At 35.7% G+C, this 17,180-nt stretch overlaps 1 protein-coding gene across 1 annotated transcript in view; it reads left to right on the plus strand.

The window, feature by feature from the left end:
- The window catches only part of USP34 (ubiquitin specific peptidase 34), a 307,094-nt gene that overhangs the window by 40,466 nt on the left and 249,448 nt on the right, over positions 1-17,180 (plus strand). The window contains 4 exon segments of the mRNA XM_006862984.1: positions 12,845-13,198; positions 13,201-13,262; positions 16,376-16,426; positions 16,692-16,841. Coding sequence (XP_006863046.1) covers positions 13,165-13,198; positions 13,201-13,262; positions 16,376-16,426; positions 16,692-16,841 — 297 coding nt within the window. The 5' untranslated portion in view covers positions 12,845-13,164.

The following is a 17,180-nucleotide window of genomic DNA, read 5'->3' on the forward strand; positions in this document are numbered from 1 at the left end:
TTTTAGAAATCAGTCCCTTGTCTGATGTGTGATTGCAAAATATTTTTTCCCATTCTGTGGGTTCTGTTTTTACTCTTCTGGTGAAGTATTTTGATGCACATAAGTTTTTAATTTTTAGTATGTCCCAATGATCTATTTTGTGCATTTTTGTTTGTGTAGTTTTCAAAATGTTTGGTAGTCTGTGTATTCCCTGAATTAGTGTCCTCACATTTGTCCCTATATTTTATTGATGGCCTTAATTCTGGGATTCACATTTAGGTCTTTAATCCACGCTGAGTTGGTTTTTATATAGGGCGTGAGGCATGGTCTTGTTTCAGTCTTTTGCATATTGCTATCCAGTTCTGCCAGCACCATCTGTGGAATGTAAATATACCCATGCGGTATATTTAGGTACTTTTTGAAAAATCAGTTGGCTATATGTGGATGGGTTAATTTCGGTATTCTGTTCCAATAATCAATGTGTCTTTCATTGTACCCGTATGAAGCTGTTGGGTCCACTGTAGCCGTTTAATAAATTTTGAAGTTGGGGAATGAGAGGTTTCCATCCTTATTTGTCTTCTTAAGCAGTGCTTTGCTTTTCCTAGGTCACATTGCTTTCCATATAATGTTTATAATTGTTTTTTCCATCTCCTTGAAGAATGTGGTTAGAATCTGGATTGGGATTGCATTACTTGTATAAATTGCTTTAGGCAGTATTGACAGTTTACAATGTTAATTATTTCTATCCAGGAGCCTGGTACATTTTTTCTGTTTTTGTAGGTCTGTCTTAGTTTCTTGTAGTTAGTGGTTTGTAGTTTTCTCTGTATAGGTCTTTTGTTTCTCTGGTTACATTTATTCCTAGAAATTTCATCCTTTGGGTGGCTATTGTAAATGGTACTACTTTCCTAATGTCCTTTTCAGCACTGTCGTTTTTGGTATAGAGATATCCAACTGATTTTTGTATGTTTATCTTACACTCTGCTTCTTTGCTGTATTGTCCAGTGAGGTCTAGTAGCTTTTTTATTTAGTCTTTGTGATTTTCTTTGTTTTTAAAGGTTTTTATTGTGAATTGAGTGAAAGTTTACAGGGCAGATCATCAGATTTACATTCCACAAATCATACACCTTATTTTATTTCAGTGCTTATAATCCCTTCCATATACTGTCAGTTAGCAGTAATCGACTTTTGTTGTATAATCAAAACAAAACAGTCAGGCATATATATTCAGTGTATTGTCCATTTCTGATATCCTACGATTAATCGTTTGTACCTCTTTCTGTAAGACTTGAACGGTTTCTAATGCTGTATTTATTTTATTTGATTGTTCCTACAGTGCTTTCCTGACTTCTTCCTTATTTTTCTCAACTCCATCTTTCAGTATGGAGTGTAGGTCTACTTCCATATCATTTGCCTCAGTCACTTTATCTCATTTCTGGACATGTGCTGATGTGGTCGTCTGTTTCTGTTTGTTTGGACATATTCAGTGGTTAGCTATGGACTTAATATTTAAATGATTGTTTGTTTTGATATTTTTATGCTTTCTGATTCCCTCCAGGTAGTTGTGATCAGGAGATGGTGTTCCGTTTTCATTCTTCTTTCTGGAGATTTCAAAATTCCAATGTTGGTCATTGTAACGTAACTCAGGATTTAATTTTCAACCTATCTCCTTTTTGGTTTGCCTGTTCTGCTCCACAATTCCTGTTCAGGCCATTTACCTTGTGATAAACAGTTCAGGGCCAGCTGTGGCTGTTTTACGTTGCCGTTTTCTTTTAAGTGGAAACTCACTTTAAATTTCAAGGAGATCTGTGTGGCGTGTCCACACACTCAGGTATTCCCTCTCGTTCACCAGAATGGAGGTGTGTAGCGAGAGACCAATGAACAGATACCAAAAACAAAACAAACAAACAAAAAAACATGCGCACGTTTATCTCCGTGGTTCTGTCAGGCGTTTGTGGCTGCTCTGATCCTTCCCTTGCTTGGCCCAAGATGGCGCCTCCGGGAGCAGCTGAGCGTCTTGAATTAGAAAGCAGTGGAATTCTTGCTTCAGCTACAAATTCTCTTAGCTGTAATCCTTAAAACCTTCTAAATATTCCTTGATAATGTGATTCAGAGTTCTGGCCCCATCTCCTGAGCCTGCTTGGTCTGCTCTTTTGTGTTGCTGACGGAGCTCTTCTCTGCACTTCCACCCGATCTGCCATCTTATTTGTTCTTGTCTTTGGGATTGTTTTTGTGTAAGATCATATCATCTGCAAAGAGATTTTTACTTCCCTCCTTCCCAGTTTGGATGCCTTTAATTTCCCTTTCTTGTCATGTAGCTCTTGCTAAGACTTCCAGCACTATATTGAATAGGAGTGATGACAAAGGGCATCCTTATCTGGTTCCTGTTCACAGAGGGAAGGCTTTCAGCTTCTCTCCATTGAGAGTAATGTAGGCTGTTGGTTTTGTATATATGCTCTTAATTATGTTGAGGAGTTTCCCTTCATTTCCTACTTAGTTGAGTGTTTTTAATCAGGAATGAATGTTAGATTTTGTCAGATGCCTTTTCTGCATGAATCGATACGATCATGTGTTTCTTTGCCTTTTTCATATTTATATGGTGGATTATGTTGATCGTTTTTCTAATGTTGAATCATCTGTGCATCCCTGATATGAATCCCACTTGATCATGATGTATTATTATCTTTTTGATATGCTGCTGGATTTTGTTAAAAATTTTTGCATCTATGTTCATGAGGCATATTGGTCTATAATTTTCTTTCTTAGTGACATCTTTCCCTGATACTGGTATGAGGGTCTTAATGGGTAGGTACATTTTGTCCTCACACTTAATTGTTTGTTAGATACACAATTTCTAAGTGGAAAATATATTTTTTTCAGAATTTTGAATGTATTGTTCTTTCATATTCTAATTTCCAGTTACGATTTGAAGAATTGTATGATGTACAATATATTACTGAGCCTTTCTATATATTATTTTTTTCACCATTCATGAAAACTTTTAGAATTTTTCCTTTATTCTTCCAGGCTTGTGAAGTTTCATGATGATTTTTGTATGTTTTGGAGGAACCCTAGTGGTACAATGCGTAATCACTTGACTGCTAAAGGAAAGGTTTGAACTCACCCAGATGCTCTGGGAAGAAGATCTGGCAATGTGCTTTGGTAAAAATTGCATTCATTGTCAAAGAGAATATTTCAAGAACTATCTTGAAGTATAGTATTGATTATCATAAGATAGTATCCATAATTCTACATGGAAGATGAGTTAATACTATTGTTATTCAAATTTACACACCAATCACTAAAACCAATAATGATGAAAATGAAGTATTTTGCCAACTTTAGTATGAAATTGTTCAATCATGCTATCAAGATGTATTGATAATTGGTGAATAGAATGTGAAACTTGACAACAAATAGGAATGATCAGTAGTTAGAAAATATGACCTTGGTTATATAAATGATGCTGGAGATTACATGATAGAATTTTGCAACCCCATCAATTTATTCATTGCAGATTCCTTTTTAAAACAACTTGAAAGGCAACTATACACATGGACCTCATCAAATAGACACAGGAACCAAATATACTGTATCTGCAGGTAGAGTCAATGGAAAAGCTCAGTAGGATCAGACAAAATGAGGCCATGGGAAGACTTGGAAGAGACCATCAAGTTGCCCATATGCATGTTCAGGCTGAAGCTGAAGACAATGAAAACAAGACTGTGAAAAACCAAACATGACCTTGAATATATTCCCCTGAGTTTAGTGACCATTTCAAGAACAGATTTGATGCATTCCACACTAGTGATTGTAGATCAAAAGAGTTGTGTGATGATACCAAGAATGTAGTCCATGAACAAAAGAAATGATCATTAAAAAAGTAAGGAATGAAAAGACCAAAATGTGTGTCAGAAGAGACTCTGAAAGTTGGTCTTGAGCACAGAGAAACTAAAGCAAATGGAAGAAATGTAGAAGTAAGAGTTTAATAGAACATTTCGAATGGCTACTTGAGAAGTCAAAGTCAAGTTTTCTAATGAATTTTGCAAAGACCTATTAGAAAACCAAAAGGAAGAACATGTTCAGTGTCCATCAAGTTGAAAGATCTGAAGAAAAAATTCAAGCCTTGAGGTGCAAAGTTGAAGACGGTGGCACTTTTGGAAAACGCATACAGGGTCTCTATGAGTAGGAAATGTCTCGACAACATACAACAGCAACATGGGCAAAATATTGAATGATGCCGAAAGCATCACAAAAATATGCTTTCTCCAATACAACAGCAAAATTAGGACATTTATGAGATAAATAAAACTTAAAGATATTTGTAATAACCAGACTTCACACACATAAAAAAAACCACTAAAGGGAGGAGGGTGTTCTTTGGACAGAGAACCAACAACAGCAGACAACTTGATATCAGTATACATGACAGTACCACCCAGAGCTTAATCCAGATATAGAATAAGACAAACATACAAGTATAATGTATCAACATCAATGTCAACTACAAAACAAAAAGAGTGAATAGTATAGATACAGAACTTCCAAATGGCAAGGAAGTCAAGTAGATTTCAGGCTAAAACAGACAGTTTTAAACAGAGAAAATAGAGAAGTTACAGGGTAACCTCAAAGACAACTAATACACCTTTATATAAAAATAAAAAACAGGAAAATAAGAATTTAGTGAACTTTTAAAATAACAGAAATGATAGTGAAAAGTAAACCCACAAACCTGTGTATACAACCACACACACTCACATAACACACAGTAAAGGGCTTTCTTTTGTAATCTGAAATTTTAAATACACCCTGTTCTTGTGTAAGTATAAATTAGAGCTAAAATTATTTTTCCTGTTTTATCTGAATTCATGTATACTTTTTTATTTAGTATTTCCTTTATGATCACAAGTTTTTTTTTTTTTTTTCTGAAAGTTTTATTATTCTTGCTTATCCTTTTATGCTTTGAATCCTGGTGTGGTGCTATAGGATAAGCACTGGATTGCTAACCACAAAGTCAGTTGTCCAGACCCACCGACTGCTCTTTTGAGACCCTATACAGGGTCGCTATGAGCTGGACATATTGTCATGACTTATTTTCAGGAAGGACCAGTCACGGGAGAGAAGGATATCATGTTCGCTAAGATGCTGTGTCAGAGAAAAAGAGGAAGGCCCCTAGTGAGATGGATTGGCAAAGTGGGCAACATCATTGGGATCAAACGTGGCATCAATTTTGAGGTTGTCCCATGACCGGGCAGTGTTTCATTCTGTTGTGCATAGGGTCGCTGTGAGTTGGTGCCGTTTTTATGGCACCTAACAACAACATGATCTGGAACCAAATGGACAATACTTAAGAACAGCAGCATCCTATCTTGGTTAAGAAAATGGTATTACAAAGTGGATTGGAAAGTTTGCATGTATGTTTCTGTCATTTCAGAATTGTACTTGTATGATGTTAAGATGGTAACTTAAATGACATTTTTCTGCTATTGCTCAAATGTTCTACTTAGAAGTATCCTTCAATCTTTGGTATTGAGGTGTGTTACTCTGGTTGTTGGCTAAGGAAGGGTGCTTGAGGAAGTTCACCATTCAATCATATATTTCACTTAATTGTCTTGTTTTCAGTTTCTGGTCATTCATATCTCTGCCGTATTTAGTAGCTGGTGTTAAGTTTTCACTGTATGTACAGAATAAGTTTTGTTCTTACGGTCAAGTAGGAATAGTTTCCTGCTATAATTATAGTTACATAATTTGGGCTAATGGTAAGTCAAGGTTGATCTGATAAATTTTACCAACTAAGACAGTCGTGTACATGTCAGTCCAGGGAGACTAAGCTCACGTACTTCTGATGCCAACTTATATGGTGCATCCACATGTTTAATGTGACCTTGGGAATTTCAGCTTTTCTTCAGTGTTCAATTCAGACTTAAGCTGCTGCTTCTCTTTCTGAACCTAGCCACCTATGGCTGGCTAGATCAGTGGCTATGGCTGCAAGCTCAGGTGTCCACATGACTCCCTTCACTTCGGAAAATCCTATCCTGAATCGGATTTGTTGGAGTTGTTTTTTATCTCCTCAGGATGCTAGACAAAAATTCAGGATTCTACTTAAGACTAGCCAGTCCCCACTATTCCTTTAGGACCTATATTTGGCTGGAATGATTCATAGAGTTTACAAGAAACACCATGCCTGTGCTAAACATCTTTAATACAGTAAGTCCCCGTTGTTAAGTGCCATTGAGTTGGTTCTGACTCATCTCAATCCTGTATAAGGTTTCAGAGGAGTGGTTGGTGGTTTTGAATCACCAGCCATACAGTTAGCAGTCTAGAGCTTGTCCTAAAGCACTTCATGAGGACTCCTATGAGCAACTTTGTTCTTTCCCTTAAATGTTATGTTAATTTCCTCTCACTTTGCACAGTCTTGCACCTATAATAAATTCTTCATCACAATCACCTTCAGTTGTAGCACATTCAGCTTTTAAATCATGGAAAAGGTTTTTGTCTTCTCTTACATTTAAGTATTTAAGAACAGTGTACACCTGTTTTGACTTTCCTACAAATTTGGCTTAAAGACATACTTAGGAATGTATCTGGTTCCTAAACCAGGGAATGCCTATATTAAGGAAAAAAAAGTTACAACTGAAGATGTGTATAGTACAAGATCCTAGAGGGCTTGCAGTGCAGAGCTTCCATGTCTCAAGGAGATTTGCTATTATCCTCTCATAAAAACATGTTTGCGTTTACCAACCAGGAAGCTTCGTCTGAGCCTCAGAAATTTGGCCTTCATCAGCCTCACCGCATAGTCATGATAAATTACATCATACCTCATGAGACTGCCAGCTTTGGTCCCCAGGTGGACCCTCTTGATCTAATCAGGTCCCTCACCCCCCCATTCATTAGCCTTAAGCACAGTCTTTGGAACCTAGAACAAAAGGCCAAGTTGCTTTGTGTACCTCACAAATGGGAACCTTTTATATCATCCAAAATTTGTTGACACTTCTTTTATAATTTCTGTCCTTGAGGAATTATGTATTTTTTTTCTACCCCCTTTTACCATATTTTAAATCAGTTCTGGAACAGAGCAAAAATAAGTTTATGTGTCAGATTGTCTGGTGGTGGCTGTGTGCCGTGGAGTCGGTTCCAACTCATAGTGACCCTGTACAGGGTTTCCAAGACTGTAAATCTTTACGGGAGCAGAACGCCTCGTGTTTCTCCCGTTGAACAGCTCATGGTTTCGAATTGCTGACCTTACGGTTGGCAGCCCGATTCATAACCACTACACCACCAGAGATTGTTATTGTTGTTGTTGTCAGGTGCCATTGTGTCGGAACCGACTCATAGCGACCCCATGCACAGCAGAACGAAACAATGTCCGATCCTGGGCCAACCTCATTACCGCTGCCACACTTGATGCCATCAATGATGCCACCTGGCTGATGCATCTCATTGGGGGTCTTCCTCTTTTTCTCTGACCCTCCATCTTACCCAGCATGACATCCTTCTCCAGCGACTCTTCCCTCCGGACAATATGTCTGAAGTATGAGAGACGGAGCTTAGCCATCCTGGCCTCCAAGGAGCACTCTGGCTGCACTTCTTCCAAAACAGATCTATTGGTTCTTTTGGCAGTCCATGGCACTTTTAGTAGTCTCCTCCAACACCACAACTCAAAGGCATCAATTCTTCTACGATCTTCCTTATTCACTGTCCAGCTTTCGCATCCATATGAGGTTATTGAAAATAACATGGCTTGGGTCAGGCACACCTTAGTCCTCAAGCTAACATCTCTGCTCTTCAATACTTTGTGTGCAGCAGATTTGCCCAATGCAATACATCGTATGATCTTGACTGCTGCTTCCATGAGTGTTGATCGTTGATCCAAGAAGAATGAAGTCCTTGACAACTTCAATCTTTTCTCCATTGATAAGAATGTTGTTTATTGATCCAGTGGTGAGGATTTTTGTTATCCTGACATTGAGATGCTCTTTGATCTTCATCAGTAAATGTTAGGTTTGGCTTATCTGAAAGCTGGAGTCTTGTGGCGCTATGGGCTAATGCACTGGACTACAAAGTTGGTTTGAACCACTGGTTTGCCTGTTGAAGCTTACCAGCTACTCCTTGGAAACCCACCCTATACAGGGTCACTATGGATCGGAACTGACTCAGTGGCACTTAACAATAACAACAATCACCTGAAAGTGATACTTTTCTTTTTAAAAATATGTATGTAGAGAAATCAAATGCAGCGAGCCCTCATTATTCTTAAATACCGTGGTTATGAATTTGCTTTCTCACTAAAATGTATTTGAAACCCCAAAATTAGTAATTGCGACTTTTGTGATTGTTCATGGACATGTGCAGAGTAGTGAAGAGTTTGTGTTTCAAGTTGCTCCTGTTCCCCACTGAAGTTGAACAAAATAACACTCTGCCTTCCTGTTCCAGCTTTCATATTGTAAACTAATGTCCCTTTTTGCGATCTCTTTAGTTGTCATTGTTTTTGCACTTTTATTTTGGTGTGGTACTGTGGGTTAATGTGCCAGACTGCAAAGCCATTTGAGCTGCAAGGTCGGCAGGTGAAGCTCACCAGCTACTCCCTGGAAACCCTATACAGGGTCGCTATGGGTCAAAATTGATTCAAGTGCACTTAACAATAACAACAGTATTTCAAAGTGCTTGAGGCTGTGAAGTCCTTTATGGAGTAAATACTTGGGTTAGGTAAGGTTTGTTCAGGCAAGAGTTACATTCCTGTGTGAATCAGCAGTATGCTCCATCAGAAAAGGGAAGAGAAAATTTGCTGATCTATTTGTTAGGCTGCTCTGGAAAATGCTGAAGTAACATCTATAGTGTGTGATGAGACAGTGAAAAAGATCATATTAATGATACGACGACTAATTAAAAATATATAGTGGACAGCGTTGTGAGTAGAAAATGCTAAACCCTTTTTAGGTAGTAAGGACTGAATCACACAGTTCAAAATTTGGTTTGTTGTGAAAATGTCAAACTTGCAAGCAAGGTGAGCTATTCAAATTAGGACATTGTGAAACAACTTTAACTACCTGCTGAGAGTTAAACAGTAAAAGGGTTAAGTAGAAAAACTGATGTTCAACATTGTACTAACCTCTTTCCTGTAGTTTTTATGGGACAAGAAAGGTAGGTTTAAACCCAGACCACTGCCCTGTCACACTATCTTCAGCTCCATCAAAAGTAAAAATTTAGTTAATGTTTTCATAAAACTTTAAATGCTTACTTGCATTACTATGTTACATAGAAAATGTTGAGACCTGAGGTTCTCAGGAACCTACTTTACCTCTGAGCAATGGTTCAGCTTTTGCTCTAATGTAGCATGTAAGGCAGTTTTATAGATTATTATTGTTAAGTGTTGTCAAGTTGATTTTTTGACTCCTGGAGACCCCATGTGATAGAGCAGAACTGCCCCATAGGGTTTCTAGGCTTTAATCTTTATTGAAACAGATTACCAGATCTTTCTCCTGTGAATCATTTGGGGTGGGTTAAAACACTATAACCTTTCAGTTATTGGCAACTGAGAATTTAACGATCATGTTACCAGAGTTACTTTTATAGAACATAACTGCTGTTAGTAATGAGAATCTGTACCTAGACTTATCAATGTTGACATAATATGAGGTATCTTCCATTAGTTCATGAAAATGTGTATTATGAAAAAGGTATTCATAGATTTCAAACATTTTTTGCACCAGAACAAGCTTGGACTAGTTATAACATGTTTGTACAGAATCTAGTTTCAGTCACTAAGAAGGATAAGACATCAATTTGAAAAGAGGACCTTTCAAAGCAACACAAATTCTGCTAAAATAGAAGCAAAAACAAATACCAAATTTTTGTTGAAGCTAGGATGGAAGAATTGTGGTATCATTGAAGCATTATGAAAATTTTGTAGAGAAAATGCCCCAAAGAAATCAGCAGTTTTGCAAATGGGAAACTCATTTTAAGAAAGGACAAGATGTTGAAGAATCCACAGTGCCAGGCCCTCAGATCCATTTGTAAGGAGAAAGCAGTTTAGTTTGTGTTTTATTGAAGAGGACAGAGACAATAGCTGACATTATAGGTATTTCTTTTGGTTCAGCTCACATAATTCTGACATTGTTGTTGTTGTTGTTGTGAAGTGCCATCGAGTCGGTTCCGACCCATAGCGACCCTGTACAGGGTTTCCAAGGGTGTAAATCTTTACGGGAGTAGAAAGCCTCATCTTTCTCCCGCGGAGCGGCTGGTAGTTTCGAACTGCTGACCTTAAGGTTCGCAGCCTGATTCGTAACCACTACGCTACCAGAGCTATGCTTACACAATTGAGCACACTTTCTACTCGTGAGTACCAAAACTGTTGTGAGTAGCTCAGCTTCAGATGATCAGCGCTTTCAGTGGAAATTTTAAACAAGATGCGTGTCCTTGAAGAATTTTTAACAAGAGATGGATGAAGCATGACTTTATTAGTAGGATCCTGAAGACAAAGCACAATCAAAGCAATGATGACCACGAGGTAGAAGTGGTCCAGTCAAAGCAAAAACACATCAAAGCAAAGAGCAAAGATCATGATAATTTGGGGGGACGCTCAAGGCATTTTACTTACTGAGTTTCTGGAAGCCAAACGATAACATCTGTTTATTATGATGTTGTTTTGAGAAAGTTAACCAAAGTTTTGGCAGAAAAATAGGCTTCACCAGAGTCTCCTTCTCTACTACAACAGTGGTCTTGCTCATTCCTCTTATCAAACAAGGGCAGTATTTTGAGAATGTCGATGGGGAAATCATTAGGCACCACTTTACAGTCCTGATTTGGCTTCTTAGGACTTCTTTTTGCTCTTAAATCTTAAAATCTTTAAAAGGATATCCATTTGCATGACTAAAGTCACAGGATTCTCAATTCTTTAAGGATGGACTAAATGACTTATATCATCACTTATAAGTGTCTTGACCTTGATGGAGCTTTTGTCGAAAAATAAAGTTTTTATCATTTAATTACATTTGTTCCATATATGTAAAGTCCCCTAGCATAAGAAAAAGTATAGCTTATAATTGTGAAGGGTGAGCCTCAGATAGTTCATTGAAAAATTATCTTTTAATTTCATTTCCCACAAGCTTTTTGAAGTGGAGGTGACTGCATGGATGGATTAATATATATTAACATATACATTATATATTAATATATATTAATGTAATATGAATTTAATATATATTGATTCATCCATGCAGTCACCTCCACTTAAAGCCTCAAGTCTCGTGGAACATTTTGAGGCTGCAAGAACGTTCATTGGCCCCAATTTTCTGTTATTTTGGTCACATTTTTTTTGTCTTTGAAGATTAGTTTCCTAGTAATTTATCAAGGTGTTCAATTTCCATTTCTTTCTAAATAATGACTTTTAAAAGTAAATTTGACTGAATTCTTGGCTCAAAACTGTTAGTCTAAAACCTCAAATTTCATTTTTTATTAAAGAACATCAAATTTACAATCCATCACTTTGAACCTGTCTTTCCCAAAACCTAATGAAAGAAGTTCAGACACCAAAAAAAGTACTAATTGTTTTCCTTATCTAAATCATGATATTGGTAGACATTTCAAGTTAGAGGGGTAAGACCGTCCTTAAATTTAACAGCTTTCTTTTTTTGTCAGTGTGCAGCAGGTCTGATATTATTCTATTTCTGTATAACAAATTACTCTCTCAAGTGATTATCTTAATACAAAGTCCTCAAAGTTTCTGTGGGACAGAAATATGGGAGTGATCTCATAGGACTGTAGTCAAGATTTAACGGTCTGTAGGATCTGCTTCCAAGTTGGCTCCTTTTTGTGCTGATGATAGTGGGAAGACCCTTTCTTTTTCTTTCTCCTGTGGGCTTTTCTACAGACTGCTTGAGTCTCTTCACAAGATAATTGACTTTCCCCATAGGGAGGATCCCAAACGGCAGAAGTGGCAATGTCTTTTATGATCTAGTCATGGATGTCACACACAAGTCATTTCTGCCACATTCTATTAGTGAGTCATTAAGTTTGGTCCACATTCAAGAAAAGGGGAATTGGACTTCATATTCTGAAGTGAGGAATATCAAAAAATTTGTGGTCATACTTCAAATATACTGCAACTGGAGAGAAGAAATTATTTCTGCATGGACATATACAAAGTTGGTGATATATTTGTACTACAATGTAGATGTTTTAATAATATTAAGTGAAAATTATAACTAAAAGTGATTTAACTGTCATTCATCACTGGCTATGGAACAGCGTACTTGTGGGCTTTGTTTTTTGCATGTGTGTATGTACCATTTACTTATTGATTGACCAATGACCAGATTAGCGACAATATGCCAACCATTAAGCATTGAGCCATGTATAAGAACATTAGATTTTATACTTACTAACTTAACATTGTATTTATTTTATACCTTAGTGAATGTATGTGTATGGTATTCCTGAACACTTTTCATTTGCCAAATAGATTAGGAACGCTCCTCCCAAGTAGCCTGCAAGCATATTAACAAACACTGGATACTGATACTTGGAGAAGCAAAGAAATACACCATGATTCTTGTTTTAAAATATGTCATTATGTAGGATAAGTATGATGGAGCTTCAAAATGTTCGCGGAAAAATGGAATGAAAAGATAATGGAATTCTAGCTGTTGCCCTATATGGTGACTTTAGGATACTAAATTACTAGTTACTGGTATGATGCTGTGTTTATAAGTTTTTATGGTGCTACCCCAGCAGGAAGGAGGAAATACCTATGTAAAAAAAAAAAGTAATTTAGTATTTGCTTATTTGATTTTTTATATTACTTACTAGAAAAATATTATTGGTGCCTCTCTAGGAAGCATTTATTTATTTAATTTTTTTTCTCTTGTAGGCAATGTTTATGCTGCTTCAAGGAATATAAGCATTTGGAGATTTTTAACCAAGTAGTGTGTGCTCTTATTAACTTAGTGATTGCCCAAGTTCAAGTTCTCCGGGACCAGCTTTGTAAACATTGTACTACTATTAACATAGATTCTACGTGGCAAGATGAGAATAATCAAGCAGAAGAACCACTCATAGAGAGAGAGTGTAGCAAAGGAACTACAGAAAGACAAAAATCAACAGAAAAAAAATCAAACTCTACAAGAATTTGTAATCTAACTGAGGAGGAATCTTCCAAGAATTCTGATCCTTTTAGTTTATGGAATACAGATGAGAAAGAAAAACTCTTACTATGTGTGGCAAAAATTTTTCAAATTCAGTTTCCCTTATACACTGCTTACAAGCATAACACTCATCCTACTATAGAGGTATGTAAAATAGGTATTTTGCGACGTTAAGTAATATAAGTCATAATTAACTTTGCATCTGTTTCTCGCATAGGAATAAATTTGAAGACCAGAAGAGTTAATATTGATAATATTTATTAAAATCACCACTGTTGTTAAAAGATCATTTCAGCTTCTCCAACACATTTCTATAGTAATGTGTGTTGAATGTGTGCTCAAAATTGTTCTATTAAGGAAAAATTTGTATATTGAATTCAGGAAAATAATCGAAATATTTTGATGATGTTGATCTATGCTGATCGTTTTAAGAAATAAAGCTTGAAGCAAAAGAGACAACATAATTTTGAATTTCTTAAAAATAAACCTGGGTAGCCGAATTTAGAAATCCCTTTGTCAAGAAAAACAGTATCTGTACTTAGTAGTTTTACAAAGGATATTTGATGGTGCATTGTTAAAGACCTTGGCTGCTAACTACAGGTACAGCTGTTCACATCCACTCAAGTGGCTCCATAGGAGAAATATTTGGTAATCTGATTCCATAAAGAATAAAACTATGCAATCATTGCTGTCTACTTGATTTGGGTTCATAGCAACACTCTAGGACTGAGTAGAATGGCTGTATAGAGTTTCCATGGTTATAAATCTGTAAGGAAACAGACTGCCACTCCTTTCTTCCACGGAGTGGCTGTGGATTCAAACCACCAATCTTATGGTTAGTAACCAAACATTTAGCCACCGTGCCACCAAGCCTCCCTTTAAAACTTTGAAAATAAAGATTACAGCTAAGTAAACCCTATGGGGCAATTTTACGCTGTTTCATGGGTCATTATGAATTGAAACCAACTAATGGCACCTGACAACAAGTATGAAAAATGTAGGAAAGAGGGAGTTGATGCTGTTATTTTTAAATGTACATAAGATAAGGTTATGTAATTGATTATAGATACAAAATTGAAATATATATATATATATATATATAACACATTTTGAATTCTAAATCACCTTTCCATTGATTTCTCTTATCTTTATTGAGATATAAGTTGCATATCATAAATTTCATCCTTTTAAAGTATACAACTTAATGAGTTTCCAGAGTTTAACTATCATCACCATCTAATTCCAAAACCACTGTCTTTTTTTGAAAAGAAACTGTTATTTTTTATCTGTTGCTCTTCAATTTTTAATTCTTTATAGTTTATGGAGCATTTGCTTAGTTAGATACAGAACTACTTTATTAATCTCATTTTTTTTTTCCTTTTTAAAGTAATGGACAAATTCTTTTTGCTTCTGGAAGTGTGAGGCACATCATCTCATATTTCAAAAAAAAAATACGAAGTTTTGAATAAAACTTGAAAAACCCTGATAGTTGTTTTTTTTAAGGTCTTTCCAAAGAATCCTCTAAAATTGAACTTTTGAAAGAAAAAGTATGTTGATTTAATTTGTAGTGAGGCTTTATTTCTCAAGTTTCCAATTTTGTTAATCTACATTAACTCTTTAAATACTATTTAAATTGACAGTGCTTTTACATTTTATAAGGAGCTCTGGTAGCGTAGTGGTTACAAATTGGGGTGTGAACCGCAAGGTCAGCAGTTCGAAACTACCAGCGGTTCCACGGGAGAAAGATGAGGCTTTCTGCTCCCGTAAAGATTTACAGCCTCGGAAACCCTGTATAGGGTCACTATGAGTTGGAACCGACTCCACGGCACTTAACAGTGACAACAACATTACATCTTATTATGAAATATCCAGAGCAGAATTAAACTGTTACTCATGCTACCAAGCCCATGAGTAATATGTTGCATATCAGGTTAGGATTTTGGTAGTTTTCCTAGCTGTTTTCCATGCTGTACACTAAAAATCATAGTTCTAATATTCCAGCAGGATTTGCCTGGTCCATTAGTCTGTACTTAACAATACCAAAAGTATATTTTAATTAAAATTTTTTTTGAAGATTGACTGATAAAATTTTTAAGCACTCAACTACTAACGTAAAGGTTGGTGGTTCAAACCCACCAGCTGCTTTGTGTGAGAAAGGTGTGCCAGTCTGCTTCTATAAGGATTACCTTGGAAATCCTATGGGCAGTTCCACTCTGTCCTTACAGGTTTTGTGATTTGGAATTGACTCAATGACGATAGGATTCTTTTTTTTGTTTGAAGACAGGGGAAAGATCTATTAAGAATAACCTAAAGTTGTAACTGTGTCCCGTTAGTGGAACCATGATAAAAGGTTTAGGAAGTTTTTCTGTTTGTTTTTGAATTAGTTGAAATGTGTTGGAGAGTTCTGTATGACTAGTGGTTTTCAAATTTCATTGTGTGATGTCAGGTAGGCTCCGACTCATAGCAACCCTCTCTCTGTACAGGGTTTCCTAGAGCAGCTATGGTATTTAGCATAATAGAACAGGTAGCAGCAGTGATTGAATGAGTTCCTTTGCCCCAGTAACTTTCAGATGAAAGTATCTGGCTTCCTGATTATAAAACTTTTTCTATGGAAAAAAAAAAAAAGGGATTATAAAATAATAGCCTTTAAAAAGCATTTTGTTAAAAAAACATTTTGACAGAAATAGTTCAGATATTTTAAAAAGGTATTAAAAATTGGATCATGTGAATTCTGTGTTTTTAAAATTTTACTATAAGGTATTAATTTTCCATATCTGTAAACGGTTTTTTCCCACTCTAAAAGGTATAACTTACATGTCATAAAAGTTACTCATTTAACGTGTGTAATTTAATGAGTTTTAGTGCAACTGTTATCACATTCCAATTTTGGAACATTTTCTTCATTCCAAAAAGATTCTTTATACCCATTTTACCTTACTGTTTTTAATGGCTGCATAAGACCCTGATTGATTATATATACCATTTATTAACCACATGTGTGCTTTTCACAGTAATGTGTAGTACATATAATAAAAAGATTTCTATGAGGAACAGTTGAAACATATTCTTTAGGAACTGAATAAATACCCCTTCAGATAGGAATAATAACTGTTGTTCATGAAAAGCAATTTCAAAATTAACTATTGAGTTTTTAAAAAATCAGATTCCCACACACCCATATATATGTATATTTTAGTATGTTATTTAGTAATTGCAACCTAATAGTATTTACTTTTTTTAAAAATTTTTTTATTTAGGATATATCAACCCAAGAAAGCAACATATTAGGGGCATTCTGTGATATGAATGTAAGTGTTTATCCTTTTTCATTTAAAGGTTTATGGGCTATTTCATGTTGTGTTCTTTTGTTATTTATATACAAGGGGATTTGAAAAAGCTGTTGAAAATGGAATGCAAAAGTAATGTCATTTTTCCATGAAAAATTTGAAACTCCCTGGTGTCTTTTAAGTTTATTTTTATGTCTGAACAGTGTCTTTCCATTATTGGTAGTAAAATGAAAATGATTCCTGATAGGTTTTTTAAAATAATAACATATTCTCTTTATTTTCTCAGGATGTAGAAGTACCATTGCATTTACTTCGTTATGTATGTTTATTTTGTGGGAAAAATGGTCTTTCTCTCATGAAGGATTGTTTTGAATATGGAACTCCTGAAACTTTACCATTTCTTATAGCACATGCATTTATTACAGTTGTATCTAATGTAAGTATTACATAAAAATTTTTTAATTTTTGGAACAAAGCCTATAATTTTAATAGGGTGAATTTTGTGTCCACAAAAGGGCAGGTTTTTACTGAATAGTTGCCATGTAAATGAAAGCATTTTTCCCCGCCAAGAGTATACTTTGGAAAAGTGAGTATGGACATCTTTTGAAAGTTTTCTTAAAATTAAATCAGAATTTGAATAAAATTAATGATTTTGTTTTTGTTTTTAGTTACAGTGGGTTAATTTAGGTTAACTTCTTTTGTCTTAAATATTAGATAAGTAGCTATGCACAGAATCTCTTTTCTTATACAGCATATTTTCCTAGAGTTCTGTCCT

Source organism: Chrysochloris asiatica, unplaced genomic scaffold, assembly GCF_000296735.1.
Source record: "Chrysochloris asiatica unplaced genomic scaffold, ChrAsi1.0 scaffold00052, whole genome shotgun sequence".
In the NCBI taxonomy this organism is placed as follows: domain Eukaryota; kingdom Metazoa; phylum Chordata; class Mammalia; order Afrosoricida; family Chrysochloridae; genus Chrysochloris; species Chrysochloris asiatica.